Here is a 24,192-nt window from a genome sequence, read left to right as displayed (position 1 = left end):
AAGGCTCCCCACTCCCACAAAGGGTCAAAGGAACCACAGCAATCAATTTCTGGCACTTATTTGGTAAAAACATTTCTAGTTCCCCTGCAGATCCGGTGGGAACTGGCATACCTAGCTGTGGACCAGGATTCAGACCTAGAGGGAGGCAGGGCTAGGCTGGTCATAGGGTGTGAAGCCTCAGCTGACACGAGAGGCAGGGCCCAGAAAGATGGAGAAATGGCTGGGTCAAGAGGTGGAATCTGGATAAGAAGTTGGGATGCCAGGCCAGGACTCTTTTTTTTTTTTTGAAATGGAGTCACGCTCCATCGCCTAGGCTGGAGTGCAATGGTGCGATCTCTGCTCACTGCAGCCTCTGCCTCCTGGGTTCAAGCAAGTCTCCTGTCTCGGCCTCCCAAGTAGCTGGGACTACTACAGGTGCCCGCCACCATGCCTAGCTAATTTTTGTAGTTTTAGTAGAGACGGGGTTCACCATATTGGTCAGGCTGGTCTCGAACTCCTGACCTCTGGTGATCTGCCTGCCTTGGCCTCCCAAAGTGCTGGGATTATAGGTATGAGCCACTGCACCCGGCCCAGGCCAGGACTCTTAAGGGAATCCAGGGGCAGAGGGGGTGAGAGCCAGGCTGGAGGCTAGCCCCAGCGCTACCTGCAGGTGATTTTTAGGCACCTCTCTGCTGTGGGTGGGTAGCTACTGGTACATCTAATAAGCCATGGGATAGGTAAGATGGCATGACAGCAGGCACATGTGAGGGCTGAGGAAGTTAAGAAGAGGTGGACTGGCTGCCTCCTGATTACTCCTTCCCCATCCCTGCAGCCATTAGCCAGGACCTGGGGTTGCAGTGGACCTCAGGATAAGTGGTATCACCCCACAGTGTGTTCTCCTCATGGTTGTTAATCCCTTCTCTGGTGTCAGAGGTGCTAAATACTTCACATACACTATGTCTTTTAATCCTCACATCAACTCCATGAAACAGGTTCTATTTTTATCCTTCTTTTATAGATGATGAAACTGAGTTCCAGAGAAATGAAGTAACTTGCTGAAGGTCACCCAGCTGGAAGGTGGTAGAATTAGGATATCAGCCCACTTCTGTCAGGCTTCCAAGACTGTGCACTTGACCTCTGGGGTGTCTGTGGGGCTGCATTTGAAGCCATCGGAAACCCACACAGCCCCTGGGGAGAAAGAGAGGTCATCTGTGGAAACTCCCTTCTGCTGTGTTCCAAAGCTAACAAGCAAAAATTCATGCCTAACTGCTGGGCACTGGGTGGGGCAGTGGGATCAGGTGATGAGCTGACATCCCCCCCACCCACCTGGGGCTAACAGATGGGCAGGGAGGGCAGAGGTCATATTATCTCAAATATTCACATGTGGGTTAAGTGCTATGAAGGACAAAGGCAGAGAAGGAGCATACCCAGGCAGGAGGGGCCTTACCTTGATCTAAGGTATAATGGGAGGCCTTCTTGGAAGAAGTGGTATTTTAGCTGGGATCTAAAGATTGGGTATTTCTCAGCCTCAGCACTATTGGCATTTTGGACTAGATGATTTTTTTGTTACATGAGGATGTCTTGAGCCTTGCAGGATGCTTAGCAGCTCCCCTAGCGTCTTCTCACTACATGCCACTTGTGACAGCCAAAAAATGTCTCTGGAAATTTCCAAGTATTCCCTGGGTGGTGGGGTGTTGGTAAAATCACTCATGTTTAGGAATCACTGATCTGGGTGAAATTGAGACGTTTTCAAGGCAGAGCCCAGAGAAAGAGAGTGGGCGAGGGCGAATGGACTGTTTGAGAAAGTTTGGGAAGCCACGCCTGCAAGGCTGGAGCAGAGAACCAGAGGGAAGGGTGAAAGAGGTAAAGCTGGAAAAGAAAGAAACCAGGACACAGAGACCCTTCTGGTCCACGTAGAGGACCTGGGACTTCATTGTGAGGCAAGAGTGGATTTGGATGATGAAATGATGGTGACTCATGGGGCCAAAGTGGAGGCAGACAAGCAGGAGAAATGGATCAATGTAAGCAGCATCAAGGAGGTAGAAGTCACCAGCAGCAGGGAATTTCTGCAATATTTTCTCTCTACTGTCCACATTTGCAAGGTAGAGCCGTTCATCCGGGAGATCTTTATTGTCATTTTGGATTTCCTGATTGTCAAGAAGTGTTTCTCCATGTTGTGGTGACCTGGTCTCTGTTTGAATTAAGGATTATTGTGTCACAGTCTCTCTACTCTGCCATTTGGCATGCGTCGATATTTTAAAGAGCACTGAACTAGGAATCATAAGAGCAGGATTCTAGTTCCATTCTTGCCACTAGCCAACATTATGAAAATTAGTTTCTCTTTCTGGGCATCTGCAAAATGAGGGATCTAAATTTCACTAAATAATCTCTACCGTCCTTTCAGATCTAACAGCCTCTGAATACAAATGCTTGCCACTTAACAGAAGGACAAAATTGTTTCACTGTTTACTCTTCAAAAGGATTTCCATTCTCCCTATTAATCAAGGTCAGGTATCTTCACCAGAACTGGTAAAGCAGTGATCAAGAGGGCTTCTATAAGACAACAATTACATCCTGCTGTGTGGATTTTTTTTTTTTTTGGCATAGAGATTGGATTATGTTCTGATGTGAGTCTTCCCAAGTCATGGCACTGGAGTGACATCTTCCCTGAAGGGAGTAAACTTCCCCAGCGTCAGTCATCCTGAGCAGAGGAGGCTGTTGAGTTGGAAAGGCAGGTTTTGGACTGACTGGCAAGGGAGCCTGGCATGGACTCTGTGGATATACTTGGATTCAAAGATGCAGTCACTTGGCAGCAGAAGAGGTGCTGGGTGGAAGATGCATGGCAAAGGGCCTGGGCTCTCAGACAACCATATCTAGAGGCTCCATTGAAATAAGTGTTATTAACTTTCTGGCCTTTGGGTCTTTTGAAAAGGCTGAATAAATGCAGTGGCCTGGAATCAGCCAAATTGTGGAGAATGAAGACAAGCCTCTATCAAGGCGTGGGAAGAAGTGCTAGAGGAGAAACAGCCTTCCTTGAGCCAAACAAGGTGACAGCAGAGGTGGCCAGTGCAACTTACAAGAGAAAGGCAAATCTGGGGGACAAGAATTGAAGCTGCAAATCTCCAACCACCCCTCCCAAGTACAGATTCCTCCTCCACTGCCAGCCTTAGGTGGTTGGGGTGTGATCTTATGAAAATAATTGGCAGGCCTTCTGAGCCCCACAAAGGGGTCATGGTTAGCAAATGTTAGAGAATCAGCTACTCAGAGAGCCCCCTGGCACACTCACGCACACAGATGGAAAATCCTAAGTGTGATGTTCCCCACAGCAACCACACTCAGACCTCAGGCTAAAGCATGTCGAGTTCTCCTCGCTCTGGCACCTGTTTTGTTTTTGTGTTTCCTGGTGCATGCAGGGCAAAATGCCACCCACTGGCATGAGATAAAGGGAAACCAGATGAAAGGAAGAACAAGTTCATGCAATCACTGGCTTTCTTCTTATAGCTGACTCACTATAGTTTGCTTTTACCTGCTGAACAGAAGGGAAACATGGGCTAAATGGAAGGAAGACCAGACCCATCTGGGGCTAGGAGGGAGGAGGAAGAACCCACTCTACAAGGCTGCCTCACTGTTTGGGGTTGCACTGTATCCATTTGCACAGGATACGTTACAGTCCTCACCCTTAGTACCTAACAATGTCACTTTATTTGGAGATAGGGTCTTTGCAGAGATGATCAAGTTAAAATGAAATCGTTAGAATGAGCCCTAATCCAATATGACTAGTGTTCTTATAAAAAGGAGAAATTTGGACACAGAGACAGATACACAGAGTGGAAAGATGATGCGATAAGATCTAGGAAGACGGCTATCTACAAAGCCAGTGAGTGCCTGAGGCTACCAGAAGTTAGGAGACCTGAAACAGATTCTTCTTCACAGCCCTCAGAGGGAACCAACCCTGCCAAAACCTTGAGTTTTGACTTCTAGCCTCTAGAATGACAAGACAATGAATTTCCGTTATTTTAAGCCACCCAGTGTGTGATATTACAGCAGCCTTAGGAAACTAATATACCTTGCTAGTCACTCCTTTGTGAGATGGGCCTAGGAAATGGCCATTGCGTTCCTGGGGGAAAATTTTCCCAAAAGTTTGCCAAATTATTTGATTTGCTTTCAAATTTATTTCAAGAAGCAATGGCATAGTAGTAAAATGGGAGAAGTCTGGGATCTGGACAGAGGTGATATTAAGAATACTGAATGACTGGTATAGATCCTAACCAAACCGAATAGGCAAACAGTATTGTACCAGCTCTGGGCGCCCTGGCTGAAGACCAATGCTGGGTCTACAGATACAGTCCTGACCTGGAATCTGAGCTCTGCCACTCACTAGCACAGGCCCGAGGGCGAGTTATATGATCACCTTGGGTCTTATTCTTCCCATGTTAAATAGGAACTTTGTGGGAACTCTTATGATGAGGAAATGAGATAATTAATGCACATTATATGCTTCTCACAGTGCTGGGACAAAAATGGATTCTCAGAAATACTAGTTCTTTCGAAAGCCACTTATCAAATATGGTTTGCTCAGCAATGTGTACGTGAATCGGAGAAAATTTCCATCTTGAGTCCTACATACAATGTGTGGTACATACACAAAGCTACAGCGTAATTTAAAGTAGATTTTCTATCTTCTGTAGATAATCTAAAGTAGATTTTCACCCACTACTCACAAGGGCAGACAGGTGTCAGATGGCCAAGTCCTAGAGCTGGAAATCTGCACATGTACGCAAAAAATTGTTCTCCGTTATGCTGTCAACTTGTGACATTTGGATACATCTCGTCTTAGCAATTTGAAATATTCCCCCTGGAGAATAAGAACCCTGGCCAAGGAGATGGGGAAACATAAATCATTTGGGAGGGTGACTCAGAGGGTCTTGCTTCAGAGGACATGGAGTATGTGCAGTGAAATTTTTACTCCCTGACACCCCATATCTAAGACTACAATGACCCACCCAATTTCACCTTTCTATGAAAGTGATGATTTTCTCTTCTGCATACACAAACGCATGCATTCGCAGTTCTGAAAATGACTTTCTTTAGTTTGAGTAGGTGTTTGGGGAAAAAAAAGACTCTCTCTTTTTAAAAAATTTATTATTTTGGTTTCATGGTCTAGGGTGTACATAAACCCACACCTGCACTGAATGTTTCTGAAATCTAGGTTTGATCTTTGGTTTTACTTACCAGGTTTCCTTCCAGAGGTATATTTTCCGTTTTGGGGTGAGGTAGGTAAACGTAGAGAGCATTACAAAAGCAACTTTGCAGCCAGATAGAAGCTTGGAGGGAAAGAATGGAATGGGTTCTAGGCCTATTTTCATCTCTTACAGATTATAAACCCTCTGAGTCAACAGCTGGTTGTACCCTGCTCCCTCCATATCCCCAAGTTTCAGACACTAGTGCTGCCTGCTGCCTGCTGCCTGCCCTCAGCCCCTTCCCTTTCCATGAGTGGATTCCACAGTCATATCTGGCTGACAGCTTTCTGGATGGGGTGGGGGAGGGATCAAAAGTCTCTGGGCTCCCCTGCAGTCTTGCTTGTTCAGGGGACCTTGGAGCTCTAAAAGCCAGCTGTGGCAGGAAGAATGAATAGAACCAGTTTCTGACTCTATAGAGCATGACAGAGCCTATGAGATGACAGGGAAGTAGTAGTTTTAGCAGAGAAGTTACCGGACAGTTTTTGCGCCTCTGAGCATGGTCCCTCCTCAAGACCATGTCCAAGTCCCTGCGTTAAAACAGCTTACCTTTCAGGGTCTCAGTGTTGAATATGGTAAAAATGAAGATAATTATGGTTACTACCCACCTTTTCCTTGAAGGCCTGTTGGCAGTAGGAAAACTGTGTTTCCCAAGTACCAGATCCTCACATGTGGAGAGCCTCAAATATGACTGTTTCTTAGAAAACTATTTAGGCTGGGCATGGTGGCTCATGCCTGTAATCCCAGCACTTTGGAGGACGAGGCAGGTGGACCAGCTAAGGTCAGGAGTTTGAGACCAGCCTGGCCAAGATGGCGAAAACCCATCTCTACTAAAAATACAAAATTAGCCAGGCATGGTGGAGCGCACCTGTAATCCCAGCTACTTGGGAGGCTGTTGAAGTGAGCCAAGATTGCACCACTATTCATAAAGCTTATTTAACATAGAGATTCACAGACTCCAAGCCCAGCAACTCAGGTTCCGAAGGGCTTGGGTGGAGCCCAGTAATCTACACTTTTAGTAAGTCCCCAGTGAGCTCCTGCAGGTGAGCCTCCTCACCTGCTGAGGTTGTACTGACATTTTAGCATTTGAGGTATGCGTTTCTTAAGAACCATCTAGTTGGTTAAACCATAAGAGTCCAGAACAGCCATGGGGAGCTCCAGGACTACCCGCAAGGGCAGACAGGTGTCAGATGGCCAGGTCCTAGAGCTGGAAATCTGCACATGTGGGCAAATAATTGTTCTCTGTTACGCTGTCAACTTGTGACATTTGGATACTTCTCTTCTTAGCGTTTTGAAATATTCCCCTGGAGAATAAGAACCCCGGCCAAGGAGATGGGGAAAAGGAGCCAAAGGATGAGGTGCTCCATGATGCACTCAAGAGAATCTGGCCCTGCACCAGTGGACAGTATCCATCCATCCTCCCAGAAGGAGAATAAGAGGAAGAGCAGGTCATGTTTATTAAGCATGAATGGGGCAGGCACTGCTCTAAGCATTAACTCGTTTAATCTTGACACCAATCTATACTAGATTCTACTATTTTGCCCATTTTTTCAGATAGAAAAATGGAGGCCCTAGGAAGTTAAGTCACTGGCCCAAAGTCACAATGCTAGTAAGTGTCAGAGCCAGGATTTGAATTTAGGCCATCTGGCACCTGAGACTGTGCTTTTAACCATTACACACACTGCCCTCCTAGGATGCTTACTTGCCTGTAATGATTCTAACTCAGTTCCTTCATTAGACATATTTGAGGCATGGGTATTGCTTTCTGTAGGGCTTAAGTGTGAGATCCTAATTGTGCCAAACTGTTCTCACTTTATATGTAAATACTTCTCATCCGGAAACTTCCTATATACTTCCTATAACTTCCTATAACTCCAGAACCTTCTCTCCCACTAGTTCCTTTACATTCAGAGAGAAAAACAAAAAACAAGCAAACAAAACCAAGTGCAAAGTTTCCCCTCCTCCTGCTGTGGCTGCTTTTTTTTTTTTTTTTTTTTTCTAAGTTCTAAAACCACCAGTATCTCCAATTCCATTGAGAGTCTACTGTTATCCTAATAGGGCTGACACGACACGTTTCTGGTTTCTTCCTGAAACAACACCTGTCTTTACTTAGCTAAGGCTTGCAAAGCTAACTCCCCAATTATTATTTTTTACTTGAAACTTTTATTATGATAATCATAGATTCACCTATCATTGTAAGAAATACTACAAAGGGACTTCCTATACCGTTTACCCATTTTCCCTTAGTGGTAATATTTTGTAAAATGATAGTACAACATATTGGCTATGATATTGATGCTGATAGAATCCACAGATCTTATTCAGATTTCCTTATCTTTACTTGTACTCAGTGTGTGTGTATGTGTGTGTGTGTGTGTTTAGTTATATACAATTTTATCATGAGGATAGGTTCCTCTATCCTCATCTCCCTCCTGTCCCACCACCTCCTCTTTAACGCCTGACAACTGCTATCCTGTTCTCTACTTCTAAAATTTTGTCATTTTGAAAATATTATATAAATGGAATCACATAGCATGAAATCCTTTGGAAGGGGCTTTTTACCCTCAGCATAATTTCCTTGCAATGCATCCAAGCTGTTGCATGCACCAATAGTTCATCCTTTTTAATTGCTCTGTAGTATTCCATGGTATGGATGTACTACAGTTTGTTTACCCATTCATCTGTTGAAAGATGTCTACACTGTTTCCAGTATTTGGTTATTATGAATAAAGTTGATAGGAAGAGTCAGGTATAGCTTTTATTTCTCTAAGATAAGGGCTCAAGAGTGCAATTCCTGGATCATAAGAATTCCATTTCTTATCATCAACTATGATGTTGGCTTCAGTTTTCTTCATAGATGCTTTTAACTGAGATCAGGCAATTTTGCTCTAACTTGCTAAGAAATGATTATTTTTAAAATATCTGTGAATTACAGCACATCCTTGCCTAATGGTAATGCTTTGCAGAACCTGTTAGGGGGTCTTTCTAATGAAGTCAGATCTACAGGTACAATAATCAAATGTGCCCTTTAGTTTTACAAAGAATAAAATTATTTTTCATAGCTACATTCTCAAATCAGGATCATTACAGTTATTTATGAAATGTGTCTCCCTTGCTCTTTCAGGCAAGCATCTCTAGAACATCTTTAAATTCTCACACAGCACCTCTCACAGTGGTTGTGCTCAATTGGCAGCAAGGCCTAACATATATATGGTGTTTTACAACTCATCTAACCTTCATAGAGACTCTGAGAAATAGCTATTATTAGCTCTGCTTCCAGGAGCTGAGGCTTAGGGAAGTTAAGTGACTTGCTGAGCCCACTCAGCTCTTACAGGGAAAGAGCTAGTATTACTTAACCCCAAATCCCATATTGGTTCCAATCCAACAGAGCTGGTGGTAATGGTGGAAACCCGGACTGGCTGATCTCTGAAGGTCTTTATCAAGTCTGAGGACTGAGAAGGCTGGCTCAGAGAGTTAGCACCCTCCGAGTTGCCGTTTCTTTGTTTGTTTGTTTGAGACGAGTCTCGCTCTGTCGCCCAAGCTGGAGTGTAGTGGCCCCATGTCGGCTTACTGTAACCTCTGCCTCCTGGGTTCAAGCGATTCTCCTGCCTCAGCCTCCCAAGTAGCTGGGATTACAGGCGCCTGCCACCAGACCTGGCTAATTTTTGTATTTTTAGTAGAGATGGGGTTTCACCATGTTTACCAGGCTGGTCTCGAACTCCTGACCTCAGGTGATCCACCCACCTCAGCCTCCCAAAGTGCTGGGATTACAGGCGTGAGCCACCGCACCAGGCCCACAAGTGGCCGTTTCTTTGTTCACTCCAATACCTGTTTCTCCTGCCTGCTGCCCAGAGAGTCTCCCACTATTGCTGCTGCTATATCCACTGCTGGGAGCTGTTTGGCTTTATCTGGGGGGCTAAATCGCCTTTGATTCCATTTACATTAATTTCTGACCTCCCACTTTTCCAATCTAGTATGTGCTCGCACTAGATTCAAACAAACACTGTCAAGTGTGTCTTTTGCTTTCTTTGTTTTAGCAAAGAAGAGAGATCTCTCCTTTTCATCATAACCAAGCTGCTCCCTTGAATCCCTCTGATTCTTCACATGGATGCCCCACCTTTGTGATTGCTACCAGAGCTGCTGCTTCCCACACATCATCACTACACAATTTCGGGTAGGTACTCTTAGTAAACTGAGTCAACAAGGATTCACTCATCATGGCCTGGGCCCAGGGCTTCATAAGGAAAATGGAAAGCATTCAAGAGATATTGATATCTTCAAGGAGTTTATATTCTTTTTAATTACCCTCTGTTGGCAAAAATAGCTGTCAAAGTGGCAGGTGAAAGAGTTAGATGGAAAGTCAGTATAAAATCCTATAAGCTGAAAGCTTACATTGACAGGCCTTTAAAGCATATTGGAATCCACCCAAAGGAGTTGTAATGCCAAAGCTTAAGGTCAGCTCAGACCTTTGGCACCGATCGGGGTGCTATGGCAGAACACTTAGAAGTTATCTCACCTATGGCCCCTTACTGTCACTCCTGACTTTGGTGTAGTAAACAGAGAGGGAGAAGGCAGAGGTGAAAAGTTGGTAGGACAGAGCTGTTGTTTGCTGGAATCTTCATTAACACCCCTTCCTCAGTCTGGAAGTGGGACTTTGGAGGGGCCAGACTGGCCATTTGGAATGTGAGGATGAATATTCCCAGAAATATTCAGAAGAAACCCATCACCCTGTATTATCTTTTCCTTCTCAGCTCCGGCCAAGTACACGTGTCACATTCATTGGCAGAAACTCTAAGCCAGGATGAGGGAAGACCTTAGAAGCCAAGGTTCTATCCTGTTCTCTTTCTGGACATTAAAGAATGTCTTCCCCGTTTCAATCCCCTCTCCTGCCCCAGAGACGTGTCCCCTGTTCCTATTGCCTCTCCCACCCTCCTTCCCTCATGTCTTCAGATGTGTTTGGGGATAGGATAATTAACAGGCACATGTACAGCGGAAAGAGCACTTCTGTGGCAGCACTGTGTTGTAATCACAGAATGCTGGAAATAACCTAAGTATCCATCAGTAGATTAGTTAAATAAATAATGGGACATTGGTGCAATGGAACATTACACAGCCATTACAGTCATGCTGTGGAACACTGAAAAGTATTTTCAATGAAAACACTGGTGGAAAAATATGAAGGTTGCTAAAGTTTGTACAGTATAAACCTGAATGTTGTGAAAAATAAATGTGTGTGTGTGTGTGTGTGTGTGTATCAGAGTGAAGAATTAGTTTTTCTTTTAAACGTTGTATTCCTTCTGTATGGGTGAATAATTTGTAACATCTATAGCAGAGTTTCTCTAAGGGAAGAAATTCTCTTTTTGGAGGAGACTGGCTTCATCAACTGCTTCAGGTGGGGAAGGTAAAGCTTAGAGGTCAGTGGTAGGCACACACGTAGATGAAAAGATGCCCAAACTGCTTTGTATATGAAATAAAGGGAATCTGAGAGTGGGGAAACCTAAGAAGCTGAGAAGGGCTGGAGGGGAGAGAGTCCAAGCAGCATGGCGGGGAGCTGGAACCTCCCAAAAAAGGTGAGTGGTTCATTCGAAATTCGTCTGATAGTCAAATGAGTTTTAGGAGGAAGAATTTCTAATATTCAATTTTTGAGATGTAAACTCCTTCTGTATCCCAGAACCTTCAGTAAAGTCTAGTGAAATTATACATCTGGGCGTAGTGGTGCTATGGAATGTGAAAAGGAAGTAGCAGCAACAGGAAGTCGAGTGGCCCTTTGGTTGTCATGCAAACAGAGTGAGCAGCATCCTGTGGGAGGGGAGGGGAGAAAAGACAGGAGGTCCCTGCAGGGGCCCCAGCCCACGTGAGAACAACCCCTTGTTTCCTAAATACACTGGGAAAGGTAGACCTGAAGGGGGTTGGCTGATGTTTGCTTTACATATAAATGATCATACACCCACACGGAAGAAAAACGGCAAGGAAATAAACCAAAACAGTTAAGTGTTGTCATCTTGGGGTGGTAAATGACTGAGTTTTATCTTCTTCTTCATAATTTTTTTTTTTTTTTGAGATGGAGTCTTGCTCTGTCGCGCAAGTGACGCTGGAGAGCAGTGGCACAACCTCAGCTCACTGCAACCTCTGCCTCCCCGGTTCAGGCGAATCTCCTGTCTCAGCCTCCCCAGTAGCTAGAACTACAGGTGCACACCACTGCGCCCGGCTAATTTTTGTATTTTTAGTAGAGACAGGGTTTCACCATGTTGGCCAGGCTGTTCTCAAACACCCAACCTCAGGGGATCCACCCACTTCAGCCTCCCAAAGTGCTGGGATTACAGGCCGGAGCCACCGCGCCTGGGCTTCTTCTTTGTAATTTGTCATACTTTTCAATGCTAAATTAAATTTAGCCTAAAGCTGCCTCCTTACATATTCTAAGTTTGGCCTAAAGGTTTCTTTGTACATAATGAACCATAGTGAACTGAAAACTAGCTGGATGTGTAAACAGTCTGCAACCTACTCTTATGTCAATCAACTGAGTTTTAGCCAATCAAAGGCAACCAACTGTTCAAACTGAGTTCAAATAAGGCAAATGCAGAGCTGTTAAGTATCAGCTGTTTCTGTACCTGGCTTCCACTTTTTTGTACGGTGGTTTTCCTTTTTCTGTTTCGTAAATCTTCTTCCACCATGTGGCTGCACTGAAGTCTCTCTGAGCCTCTTCGGGCTTGGGAGGCTGCCCGATTCACGAGTCATTCTTTGCTCAATTAAACGCTGCTAAATTTAATTTGTCTAAGGTTTTTCTTTTAGTATCAATAACTTCTGCAACTATGATGCTTTACTTTTGTAATTAGAAAATTTTTTTTTTTATTTTCTTTTTTTTTTTTTTTTTTTTTTTTAGACAGAGCCTCGCTGTCACCCAGGCTGGAATACAATAGTACGATCTTGGCTCACTGCAACCTCCGCCTCCTGGGTTCAAGCGACTCTTCTGCCTCAGCCTCCTGAATAGCTGGGACTACAAGCATACACCACCACACCCGGCTAATTTTTGTATTTTTAGCAGAGACAGGGTTCCACCATGTTGGCCAGGCTGGTCTCAAACTCCTGACCTGAGGTGATTCACCCGCTTTGGCCTCCCAAACTGCTGGGATTACAGGCGTGAGTCACCACTCCCGGGCAGAAACTATATTTAAAAAGTCACCACTGACCATTATCATCCCTTCAGAGAGAGCTGGGGAATGAGGGGAAGAGGAACTTGGGAGAAGAGGTATGAAAAGGGATTCAGAAGGGTTTCCTAGGCAGAAAGCACTGCCTTTTCATGGGGCACTGTCCTGGGGATGGTTAGGGTCATGAGGGACCCTGGGTGTTTTGGTGGAGGAACAGCTGTAAGCGGGTCCAAGGGAAATACCTGGTAGTGCTCTCACTCCCAAGATGCCTGATTAAGCCAAGGACTTTCTTCATCCTACCCCAATAAGGAAGCTCAGTAAGCTGGCATCTGCCTGATGCACAAGAGGGTAGGGCAGGGCCGAGGCTGCCAGCCCCATGGCTTCTCTCTCAGATGTCTCCTTCTCCTACGAGCCTCTGCCATCCTCTGTTTCTCTTCCCACCAGAAAGCTTTCTTGCTTGTTAAGCTCCCCTGGGGACTCAAATGATCACAGCATGTATCTTCTCTTCCTGGCAGGCAAATCCTTATTTTCCGCTGTCAGATTCTCAACTGTGACTTGTGAGAGTGCCTGAAGTTCTTTCCCTGCTGTTTCATTTCAAAGACAGGGTCGAGGGAATCCTGGGGCAAAGTGTGAAAAGTGGCAGGGAACAGGCACTTTCTAACTGAGCCTTATTCACTTGGAGAATCTCAGGCTGGAGATAATGTGTGCCTAGAACCCAGAGTTTCTAAGTGTTTCTTAGACTGACCCAAATCCTGAGAAGCTGGAAGGGGCATAGACCCCTGACCCAAAGGCTCTTGGTCATGGTGAAGCTCTGCGGTCTTTCAACTAACTGATGAGTTACATGTTCACTCAGCCTCCCTAGACCAGGAATACACCAGGCATGGTGGTGGGAAATGTCCACACCAAAGGTTGTTGGCTTATACCTTCTCACCTCCCCTCTCTTGCAGACACTAAGGGAGATGGCACTCTTTCCCCTGGCCCCTGTTTTGCCCTCAGCTTTTTGCTCACTTGCTTCCCATGTTTCCCTATAGCCTTCTTTGCTGCATTCTTTCCCCCTCTCTTTCTCTATATTTTCCTCTGTCTTCATGCATACTGGAGTAGGAGTTAGATTCAAATATTAACTAGCATCTATTAAGCATCTGTTATGAGCCAGGCACTGTGCTAGGCATGGGTGCATATATCATTAAATTTAATCACCATAACAATCCTGTGTGGTACATTATTATTACTCCCATGCTGTCATGGAAACAGAAGCCACAGTGGCTGGGTCCTGTCCAAGGTTAATGGAGGAAGAAGTAGGGAAGCTAGGATTCAGATTCAGATTTCACTATGTAAAGACCTGTTTCCATTATGCCACATCGCCCCTCAGGTTTTCTGAGGTCTAGGTTGCTTCCTGTCTTTTCCTCTGTGATCTATCTTCCTTGCCATCCTCATGGGCACACATGGGATACCCCCCTCTCTGTATAGGCATCAGAGTCCACTCAAGTTTCCAATGGTCCTGTGGTCTCCACAACCTGGAGGTGCAGATCCATTAGAGAAACAAGTGCAGTTCTGATTGGACATAAGCAACAGGCCCAGAATCACATCCCCAAATGCTCAGATCCAGCCCAGAATCCCCAGGGCTTTCCAGCCTTGAGCCATGGGTGGGAACTCTCTGAGATGCTGTAACTCAGCCAGCAACTGTTCTCTCAAACTCTTCCCAGTCTGTTTATCAAAAGCTTTTGTTTTATTTTGTTTTTTGTTTTCACTGCTACCAGTACTTCCTGGTCTAATGTAGCCAGCATTGCCAGGTTTCTGATGCTGAATGGCTGCTTGATTAGTTGAATTTGGGGATAATCTAGGAAGGTGCAGCAGCAATGAGTACTATTTGGTGCCATCAACTTAGATTCCCGGGCCCAGATAAGATTTTATATAGGTTTCAATTCCTACTCATTTTCTCTCAGAAATCCAGTGCTTGACTGTATCATCCAAGGAGGCTTTGACATCCCTTTGGTTTACCCTGAAATTTGCAAAGGTTGCCTTGGAAATCTCAGTTGGGATCGTTTAATGCTTATTTGTCAGCACATACCAGTAAGCTGGAATAAAAGAGAGCTTGTCTCCTGTTTCCTTCCCAGATCTGACTGCTCCCAGAAAGATCAAGGCAGGGAGGGGGTTGCTCGAAGCCCTTTGAAATCCTGGATAGTTCAATGCTTCTGAAAGAAAGCTTGGCAGGAAGCTGATCTAACCCCCAGTGTTTACAGATGGGGAAACTGAGGCTCAGCAGGATGTGACTTGCTCAAAGAACAAGTTAGCAGCAGAGACTGGACTAAAACCCTGGTCCCAACTGCCCCCACTCCATTAAAAAAAAAAAAAAAAAAAAAAAAAAAAACAAAACAGAAAGGATTTAGATTTGGGCTATGAAGAGTCATAGCAAGTATCCAGTAAAGATCCAATAAATGAGTGAGCTTCCTTCTGGGTGCTCCAGCTGCTCTGGCTGAGCCTCCAACGTGCGGGATTTCTAGACTCAGGAGCTAACAAGAACCTTGGATGCTGAGCACCGACACCATGCCTTCCTCGACACCAGAAACATGTTAGTAACATTCAGATCCAGTTTACATCACAAGGGCTGACTCAGCTCTCTTCTTTGCCTCATCAGAAGATTCAAACTGTCACTAATGTGCAACAGAGTCTAGGGGGCATACTCCTACTCTGTAGGGTACCATGCTGCCAGGATTTAGCCCTGTGTATGGACTGGGATGGTGGCCACTGCAGAAAGGGAGACAAATCTTTTCATGAGATATTAAGAGAAAGTTTGAGGCGTGGGATAATGTTGCTTGACAAGTATAGACAGGGCATGATAATACCCAGAATGGCATTAAAATTATGGTTGTAGGTTATGTTTTCTTCAGAAATATTTTTAAAACGCAAAATTACTCATAATTTTTCTACAAAGATAACCCATGTCATCATTTTTCTTGAAAAAAAGAAGTAATAATGCATGTAGGTAGAGAAGTCAAACATGACAGGAAGATTTAAAGTTAAAAGTTAAGCCAGGTGCGGTGGCTCACGCCTGTAATCCCAGCACGTTGGGAGGCCAAGGCCGGGGGATCACTTGAGACCAGGAGTTAGAGACCAGCCTGGCCAACACAGCGAAACCGCATCTCTACTAAAAATACAAAAAGTTAGCTGGACATGGTGGTGCACGCCTGTAACCCCAGCTACTCGGGAGGCTGAGGCAGGAGAAACGCTTGAACCCAGGGGGCAGATGTTGCAGTGAGCTGATGATGCACTACTTACACTCCAGCCTGGGTGACACAGTGAGACTATGTCTCCAAAAAAAAAAAAAAAAAGTTAAAATCTCTCTGTGCTATTCCTTGCCTAGCCTCTTTTTTCCAAAGGTGACAGTTAACTGCTTCTCTGGTATGATTTGAGACAATTTTCTTGAATGTGAACACGGTACTAGCATATATGTTTATTCTCTTATTAAAATTCTACACAAAGAAAATCATATTAACGACTGTTCTGCATTCTGCCTTTTCAAGTAATGTAGGTTTTGGAGACTAGTATCTCTAAGCACACACAGAACTTCTCTATTCCATGTAATGGCCACACAGTTCAGAAAGAATGATGTGGAGAATTTTTCTTTAAGACCTGGGAAGGAGATTAGAGATCTTGGAATTCAACCCTTATTTTGAATTATTTCTGAAAATCAGAAAACCATGGTCCAAGAGGTAAAATTCCTTGATCCAAGGCACACAGAAAGTTAGAGACAGAACTTGCAGTACAGGTCCCTTTTCACTAAGCGCCACTTCTGCTACGTTCTTAAAAGAAGAAGATGTCTGAAGAGAATTGGGGAAATTTTAGCCTTCAAAGAACACCCCTTTTATTTTCCTCATCAAGTATATTCTTTTTTTTTTTTTGAGATGGTGTCCTGCTCTGTCGCCCAGGCTGGAGTGCAGTGGCGCGATTTCAGCTCACTGCAACCTCCGTCTCCCAGGTTCAAGCGATTCTCCTGCCTCAGCCTCCCGAGTAGCTGGGATTACAGGCACACGCCACCACGCCCAGCTAATTTTTGTATTTTTAGTAGAGATGGGGTTTCACCATGTTAGACAGGCTGATCTCAAACTCCTGACTGCAGGTGATCTACCCACCTTGGCCTCCCAAAGTGCTGGGACCACCGGCGTGAGCCACCGCGCCTGGCCAAGTATATTCTTTAATGGCTGAAATGAACTCCTAGTCTTCACATTTCTACTTCGATTTCTCAAGACCTCTTAACTGGAATTCACACACCCTAAAGCAAGGGAGGAAGAAAAGAGGAGAGACATGGGTGGGGATTTTGCAGTCTCTATGTTCATTAGAAATTATGACTCATGGGGCTTCTCACTCCCCACTGTCCATACAAATTCAGGTCACCTTCCTACTGACATGGGAGGACCTAGGGAAACAATGACCTGGTTTCAGAACACAGGACACTTTCCCATTAAGCACCCAGGATGGCCATGGAATGAGAGTCCTAATCACATAAGGCACATTCACAGTAAAAGGATGTCTAGCCACCAGAAGGAAAGACTGGAAGATGGGCAAGACAGTTACCCTAAAAATGTCAAAGCTTGTCTTTGCTACAGAGACGATACTCTGTGTTGCTTTAAAGAGCAGAATATTGATGGATTAAAAGAAATTTCAGTGAGACAAGTTTTAGTATCTAAGGAAGAAACCCCTAAAGATGGAGGTGGTAGGGTGAATGGCTAAGACTGCAGGCTTTGGAATTACAGCCCCGGTGGTTGAGAGATCCCAGTTGGCTACATACCACTATGTGACCATGGGCAAGTGATGTAACTGTTCCAAGGCTGACTTTTCTGTCTCACAGAGTTGTATAGATCAAATGAAATTATATATGTGTAAGTTCATGTAAGGCAGGGACCTTGTCCTTCATATTAACTGCTGTATACCCAGCCCCCAAGCCTGGGGTCTGGTGTATAATAAGTGCTCAATAAACATTAATGGAATTATTGAATTTGTTGGATTCTTAACAAGAGACAGATACTGGGACAAACATTTTCATTCATTTCAAACACATTTATGGAACATCTACTATGTGCTGGGCTCATCATGGTAATCCTTTCTGTGATTACTGATACCATTATTATTATAGTTGTTTTGGTGGTGCTAGTGGTGGTGGTTGTCAAAAAGTTTGCTTCAGATGGTGGTGAATATCCCTATCATTGGAAATGCCTAGCTCACGTGGGATGACAAGCTGGTAGTATTGACAGGGGAATTTACGCACCTATGTAGGGTTTGGGGTCATATCCAAATCCAAAATCAAAATTCCAATTTTTACAGAAATCTTGAGCTTGTTAGTACCACTTCATACTTTTGGTGGGGATATGACACTGTATGTCTGTATAAGATAGTGAGCATTACAGTGCTAATGAATAATTCCAAGGCCATATAAATACCACAAGGTAGGCTAAACTCCTTTAATCCCTGTAGCATTATCTTTGGCTTTTTTAAGTCTGGTACCATTGTCCGAGCTAGACCTTAGAGTTGCTGCTCCATGCCTGGGCCTGGGCCACACTAATCATCCAGGTGAAATGGAAAATTCTGTTCCAAACATGGATATCTGCCTTCCCAAAGGAGTTTAGGAAATCTCTAGTTGGTTGATTGAAACATTCAGTTTTCATCCTAGCTGTCTGGAGTAGGCACAGTCTGGTGGTGAAAGAGAACAGATGTAAGGAGAGGATTTCCTTATAGTGAATCTGGAGGTCACCCACAACCTGTGAAAGCTCTGGGAGCTGCTTTTGGCTGGTCCACATCTTGGCCTTCCTGTCTGCTCTGCAGCTGAGTTTCCTTGCCAGGGAGGGGGCACTCCCATGTATTTTGGCTGTAGGGACTCTGATTTCAAGATGTCCTAAAGAGTTCCTGGCTAAAAGCCACCTGACTTATTTCCCTTGGAGGTGGACTAAGGAGCTTCCAAATCCACTTTAGGAACTCAGCCCAATGTCTAAATTTGTAATGTTCTTCCCAGTACCTTCCTTGAAAGCATTCTGCAAGTTTCAATTCTCACTTTCTTCCTTGGAAGAAGGTATTACAAGTCCCATTTACCTGATCCTTAAGATTGATTGCTCAAGGGGCTACCTAAGGAACAGCCCCAGGTTAACAGCAGCTTAGCCAGTCAAGCTCTTCCATCGGGATGGCAAGATCTTGGCTGAGCATCTTAGCATGAGGCCTATATTCTTTTCCCTTCTTTTGACCAGTCCTTACCCTAGGAATTCATCCTCTGACTGCAAGGTTACTGCTTATCTCTAGCCCCTGACATCCTTTTCACCACTGAGTTTTTAAATTTGTAATTCATCCATCTTTACACCAACATCTGTTGAATACCCTTTGTTCTTAGCCTCTGCCTTACAGTCTGTATCCAATTTTGTCTACCTCCAATGCATCCATCCAGCCATCTTCTGGTGTCCCATTGAGGGCTGGCTTCAAGGGTGGGCAACTTGTGCTGTTGCATAGAGCCACACACTCAGAAGGAACCTGCACTTCATTTAATAATCTGGTATTGCCTTCTTGAAATTCTTAGTCGCTTTATCCTTAAGCTTGCGATTTGTTTAAGTGAAGTCTGATGGGACAACACGGCGTGAGCAGGGACAGAGGAGATGGGCACAATGCCACTCTTGGCTGCCCCATTTGCATACAGCATTCACGATGCCCCATGAGCAAAGAATTCTAGGAGCCCCACGATGCGTGAGAGTTCATCAAGACTTAATTACGCCCATAACCAAGTGACTATGCTGCCAGTCCCAAAGGGCCGTTCTTTCCATTCAAACTAGAAATGGCTTCAAACGTGGAAAAAAAATGTTCTCAGAAACAAATAATTTAGGAACCCTATCATATCCTTTCCTACCTATGTTGCTTTCCCATATTAGCCAACCACTCATGCTGAAAATGATGACACAGAAGGAAAGGGTAGGGTCACGTGTAGTCCCTTTTCCTTTCCTGGCTCATCTGAAAGCCTGGTAGAAAGTGCACATATGAAGTATGCATATAAAGTACACATATAAAAAAGGGAAATAAAAATAGTTCAGTTTATTTGGTGCAGCATTTCCACTGTTCTAGTAAGAATAAATACATATGCATGTAGGAGCTACAGAAGTATAAATTGTATAATTTTTATAATTCCTCATATAAGTAAAGTGTACCTATAAGTTCATTTAAAACTGGCACCACACAATATAAAGAATAGTAAAATCTATGCTAATAATTAAATTTTTAAATTTTTTTATTTGCAATGACATTAAATAGCAAATACAAAGCACCATGTCAAGTCGACAGAAAGAATGAAAGAAAAAAGCTTTATCTTTTAGGATCGTTAGCGACACTTCCTGCCTGCCTTTTCAACAAAGAGTCCTACATTTCATTTCACGCTGGGCCCTGCAAATTATGTGGCTGGCTCCGATCCCATGGCTTTAAGACATGTCCACAAGCACTGAAAAGCTTGTTTCAAACCAGCACCATCCCAGGCCTTTTCCCAGTGTGACTTCCTTCTAGGCCTTGCCACATCCCTATCCCAAGGCTTCATTTGAGATCAATGGATATTAGGTGCCCCTTTGGTAAGATCAACAAAAATCTCCTAAACATAGCTCTCAGTAGATGGGAAAATGAAGGTAAAATAAAATGGCAGGGGCTTATCCAAGGTCACAAGGTATCCCAGGGACAGAGACACAAGCTCCTAGCCTTCAGGTCCAATGCCATGGTTTGTTGATTTCCATCTTTCCTGCTGGCCTTGAACATCATTTGAAGATACCAACAAAATCATTGTGTGTTGTATCCCTTTGATCATACTTCAGCTAGGGCCACCATAGCCCCACAGGAACCAATGTAGGGCAAAAGGCTCTGCCCTTCAAAGGGTTCTACACAGAACATTCCAAGGCCCCAGGGGAGTCCTGTATCTTGTTCAATGTCAAGAAGAGTCCATCAACAGGCCAATACATGCTTCCTCTGTAGGCTCTGTAAAGATCAGATTCCTATGTCTCCCCAGGAAGGTCAGGATATCTTTTCTAATCATTGTATCAGGATCATCTGAAATACTGTAGAAACAGAATGCTCCCCACCTATTTCTTTGAATTTCTTGGAAAATAAGATACACAAAAATTACATCCAGGGGCCCAGCACAACTGGTCAGATCCCTTCCAACCAAAAGGAAATCCCAGCCAGAAGAGACCACAACCTGGAGCCGTTTGCAAATTGCCTGCACATCCTTCATGTGTCCCCTCAAGTCATCCAAACAGATTTTTAGACCAACATCTCTTAGCACATTCTAGCTGTCCCCTTGCTATGCTTTTGGAGGCTTCCATGTGGAGTACAAGGGTTTACTGAGCCTAGATTTACTCCAGAAGCCTCATAACTACCTCTTGTTTGGAGCAGTGATGCCCTTAGCAACACAGCTTAATTTTCCAGGTACTTCTGGGCTAGTAGTCCAACTTCCTCCTAAAACCCAGTCCTCTCTCTCCATATACAGCTTTATGTAGAAGGAGGACAGATCCTTGATTAAATATATTCAGACTGCCCCAGAACCTGGAGCTTGTTGGGCTACTCAGCTGGTGCTGCAACTCTGGTAGAAGGGTCAACTGCCTTTCTTCCAGAATAAACCCCCAGTTGCTGGTCTCCTTCCTTTTAGCAGGCACACAGGCGAAAAGATATCTCATGGGCCATGCTGCACTGTTCTGGCTCTAACAGCAATACCAGTGATCATCTTTCCTTTCTTTCTAGCCAATGAGAAGTATAAATACACATTAAAACTTTTCTGTTGCCATTTAAAATAATCTTCATGAAAATATTTTCACAAAATGTGAAAAATGCTTCTGACATAAGTAAACGGGATTAAAAGCAGGATACCTGATTGTATACACAGAAGGACCTCAGCTTTGTAAACTGTTTACATTTATTCACAGAAAAAAATACAGGAAGGAAATACACCACAATTGGTTTCTAATTGGATTACAGGTAATTGCGTATTTTCTTCTTTAAATGTTTTAGTATTTTACAAAAGAAAATACATATTACAGGCATTGATTATTTTGTAATCTAACCAAAAAGGATATTTCTTATTAGCAAGGACTTCTGAAATAGTCAGCACTGATTTTATACATAGCCCTGAAGGAAACAAACGTAAGGCTTCTACTTCTCCCCAGAGTGACTTTTAAGTGGAACCATCCTCCTAGCTGAATTTTCTATACAGGATACAGATTTTGGCTTTGACAAAACTGCTTTGCTTATAATCACTCTTTTCTTTCTTTTGTGAAACTTGACATCTGGAAATAGCCAGTTAGAGCCTTGAATCAAAGTACTCTATTTCTTTCTCCTGGTTACCAGGCCTGAGATCTCCCAAAGGAATTTCCAAAGTGCAAGGCTTTGGAGCCCACCTGAAACTGGGTGGGCTCAAGTGAGACAGAGGACCAGAGGATGCTGACTTTGTGCATCAAAGTATGATGACAAGAACATTGCCTTTGGAGAAGAATGGCTCCGGAGCCTTGAGCTTTTTCTCTGCAAAACTGATGATCATATTTCTTTTATACAGATTATAAAGATTTAAAGAGACAAGGTATGGAGGATGCCTAACAGCACACACAATTAATTATTAATATAAGTGGTGAGCACTGGAGAAGGCAGCAGAGGGGAAAATCTGCTATTGCTACTTTCCATTCTCTGACTGTTGAAGTTTTCCAGTGTGTGAGGTGAGGATGGGAGTGGTGGAGCTGTCCAGATTTCAGCCCCACCCTAACTGGGCTGGCCTGACCAAGCACACATCTTTGATTTCACCGTGGAAATGTAACCACGTCTGGGGTGGAGGGCAGGCAGTGCTAGCCACTGGCTGGCAGCCCTAGAATGTCCATGGATAATACTGACTAAATATAAGACTCCATTACCACTCCAAAGTCACCGCATTAGCAATCCACAGTGCCTCTTCCTCCACCCATGGCTGCTCTGCCCTTTAAGTATTCATGGGGCAGCAGCCAGTATGCCAGAGACTTATGGGAACTAAAAGACTCAAGCTGTATCTTATAATGGATTGAAAGAGTCAATTTTTGCTGTACTACAATTTCATCTGCTGCTATTACTGCTAGTATTGCTATTAGCACCACCATTCCTCCAACTGCTGCTACTACTACTCTATTAATCCTTTAAGTCTGTAAACTACTTTACAATTTACAAAGTACCTCCGCAGCCTGGGTTTTACCTGATCAAAAATGAGACTGGGCATGGCATTCTGAGAAGATAAAGGTACGCTGGTACTAGAAACCTCAGAGGGAACAGAGAGATCTGCATTTAAGAACAGAGCAGAATTGCCAGTATTTATTTTTACTCCCCTAACTGCCTGGGCTTCAGACACATTCACCATCCTCTGCCACACCCAGTCATTCTTCCACCCCTACCCTGCTCTGTCCATAGACAGTTTAGGCAACCTCACATGTTAGGAACTAGGAGGAACTGCCCTTTATTTGGTTGGAGAAGGTTGACCATGCCAAAATCTCACCAAATGGGGCAACAGAAGAGGAGAGAATGCTTTTCAAGTTGCCTTTGCCAACCTCTCCCACCTTCTCACAGGAAGGCCCTGGCAAGAGCCAGACTCTTCCTTTTTTTAAGAGACTTCAAATATTCCTGCGCCTAAATTAAAAATTTTTTAAATGCCTGATTTTGGCCCTTATCCTCAAAGGGAATGTTGGAATGCATACCTTCTTTGCCCAAGAGAAGGGCCTCCTTTTCCTTCACCCCTAGCAGCCAGCTGGCGAGAGGACTGATGCTACACATAGTGAGAAAGGGGCAGGGAGGAGAGGGAGAATGCAGCATAGTTCAAGCCCAACCATGAACCAAGCTTCCTTTGAGATTGCAATCTTCACCTGGCAACCAGGAGCCCCAGCAGAGCTCAGAGAGAAGAAAGTGGCATTCTGGAATCCATTTTGCTCAAGATGCCGAAGGCATGATATCAAACTCCCCTTTGCTACTGGGGCCAAAAAACTTGGGGAAGATCTTACCTACAGGGATGCGGTTAGTTGGGGAAAAGGCGAGGACCAGTCCTGGTGCTAATGCTACCTGAGGAGAGCAGACAGGTGCGTGGCCTCCCTCGGGACCTACCCGCAGGAAAAAGCTGGGCTAGCGGTGGTTGCGGGGGCCCACGCCGGGCGCTGCTTCCGCATTTTGGACCCAGGTCCACTGGTGAGCAGTAACAGCAGCAGCCATAGCCAGGCCAGCTGGGTCCCCTTCTATCTATCCAGTCATTTCTAGGTGAGATTTACGATGTATGCTAGCGAAGGGACAAGAGATGACTATGGTCTTTGAAAGCCATAATCCTGAAAGTCACACTTTTTCCAAAGCGCCTCCCTCCCAGGTTCTCCCCAGGAGCAGCACAGTCACAGCAGGAGAATCTGCACCGCGGGAGCGCCGCAGTGGTCGGCGGAGGGACCGGGCCAAAGAACTGGGGAACCGTTCCGACGGGGGGCGCGGCGCGGCGCGGCGCGGCTCACCTGCCAGGCTGTTGTAACAGTCGATCTCGATGGCTTCCACCGTCTTGCTCTGCTCCTCCGAGAGGCGGCCGGGCTTGGGGGCTCCAGCCGGGGAGGCCGCGCGCGAGTCCCGCTCCCGTTCCCCGGGGGGCGGCAGCAGCCCCTTCAGCTCCAGCAACGCCCGGTGGTATTTGCCGATAGCTTCACGGAATTTCTTGTCCTTGTAGCACTGCGCCCCTTGGCTTTTGAACTCGTGCGCTCGCCGGATGAGCTCGGCCGGCTCGGCCGCCGCCCCAACCTGGCCCCGCGCCGGGGCTCCTCCGCCGCCGCCCGGGACGCACAGCGGCGGCGGTG

At 44.9% G+C, this 24,192-nt stretch overlaps 1 protein-coding gene across 1 annotated transcript in view; it reads right to left on the bottom strand.

The window, feature by feature from the left end:
- Positions 1-24,190, bottom strand: part of TTC9 (tetratricopeptide repeat domain 9) — a gene marked incomplete at its 5' end in the record, with an annotated part of 31,864 nt that extends 7,674 nt beyond the window's left edge. Inside the window, one exon of the mRNA XM_017882743.1 lies at positions 23,860-24,190. Within this exon, the coding sequence (XP_017738232.1) occupies positions 23,860-24,190 (331 nt within the window). The remainder of the gene's footprint in view (positions 1-23,859) is intronic.
- Between the last annotated feature and the right edge of the window lie 2 nt (positions 24,191-24,192).

The sequence above is a fragment of the Rhinopithecus bieti genome, unplaced genomic scaffold, assembly GCF_001698545.2.
Source record: "Rhinopithecus bieti isolate Rb0 unplaced genomic scaffold, ASM169854v2 scaffold_13259, whole genome shotgun sequence".
NCBI lineage: Eukaryota > Metazoa > Chordata > Mammalia > Primates > Cercopithecidae > Rhinopithecus > Rhinopithecus bieti.
This window is presented reverse-complemented; position numbering and strand designations above follow the sequence as displayed.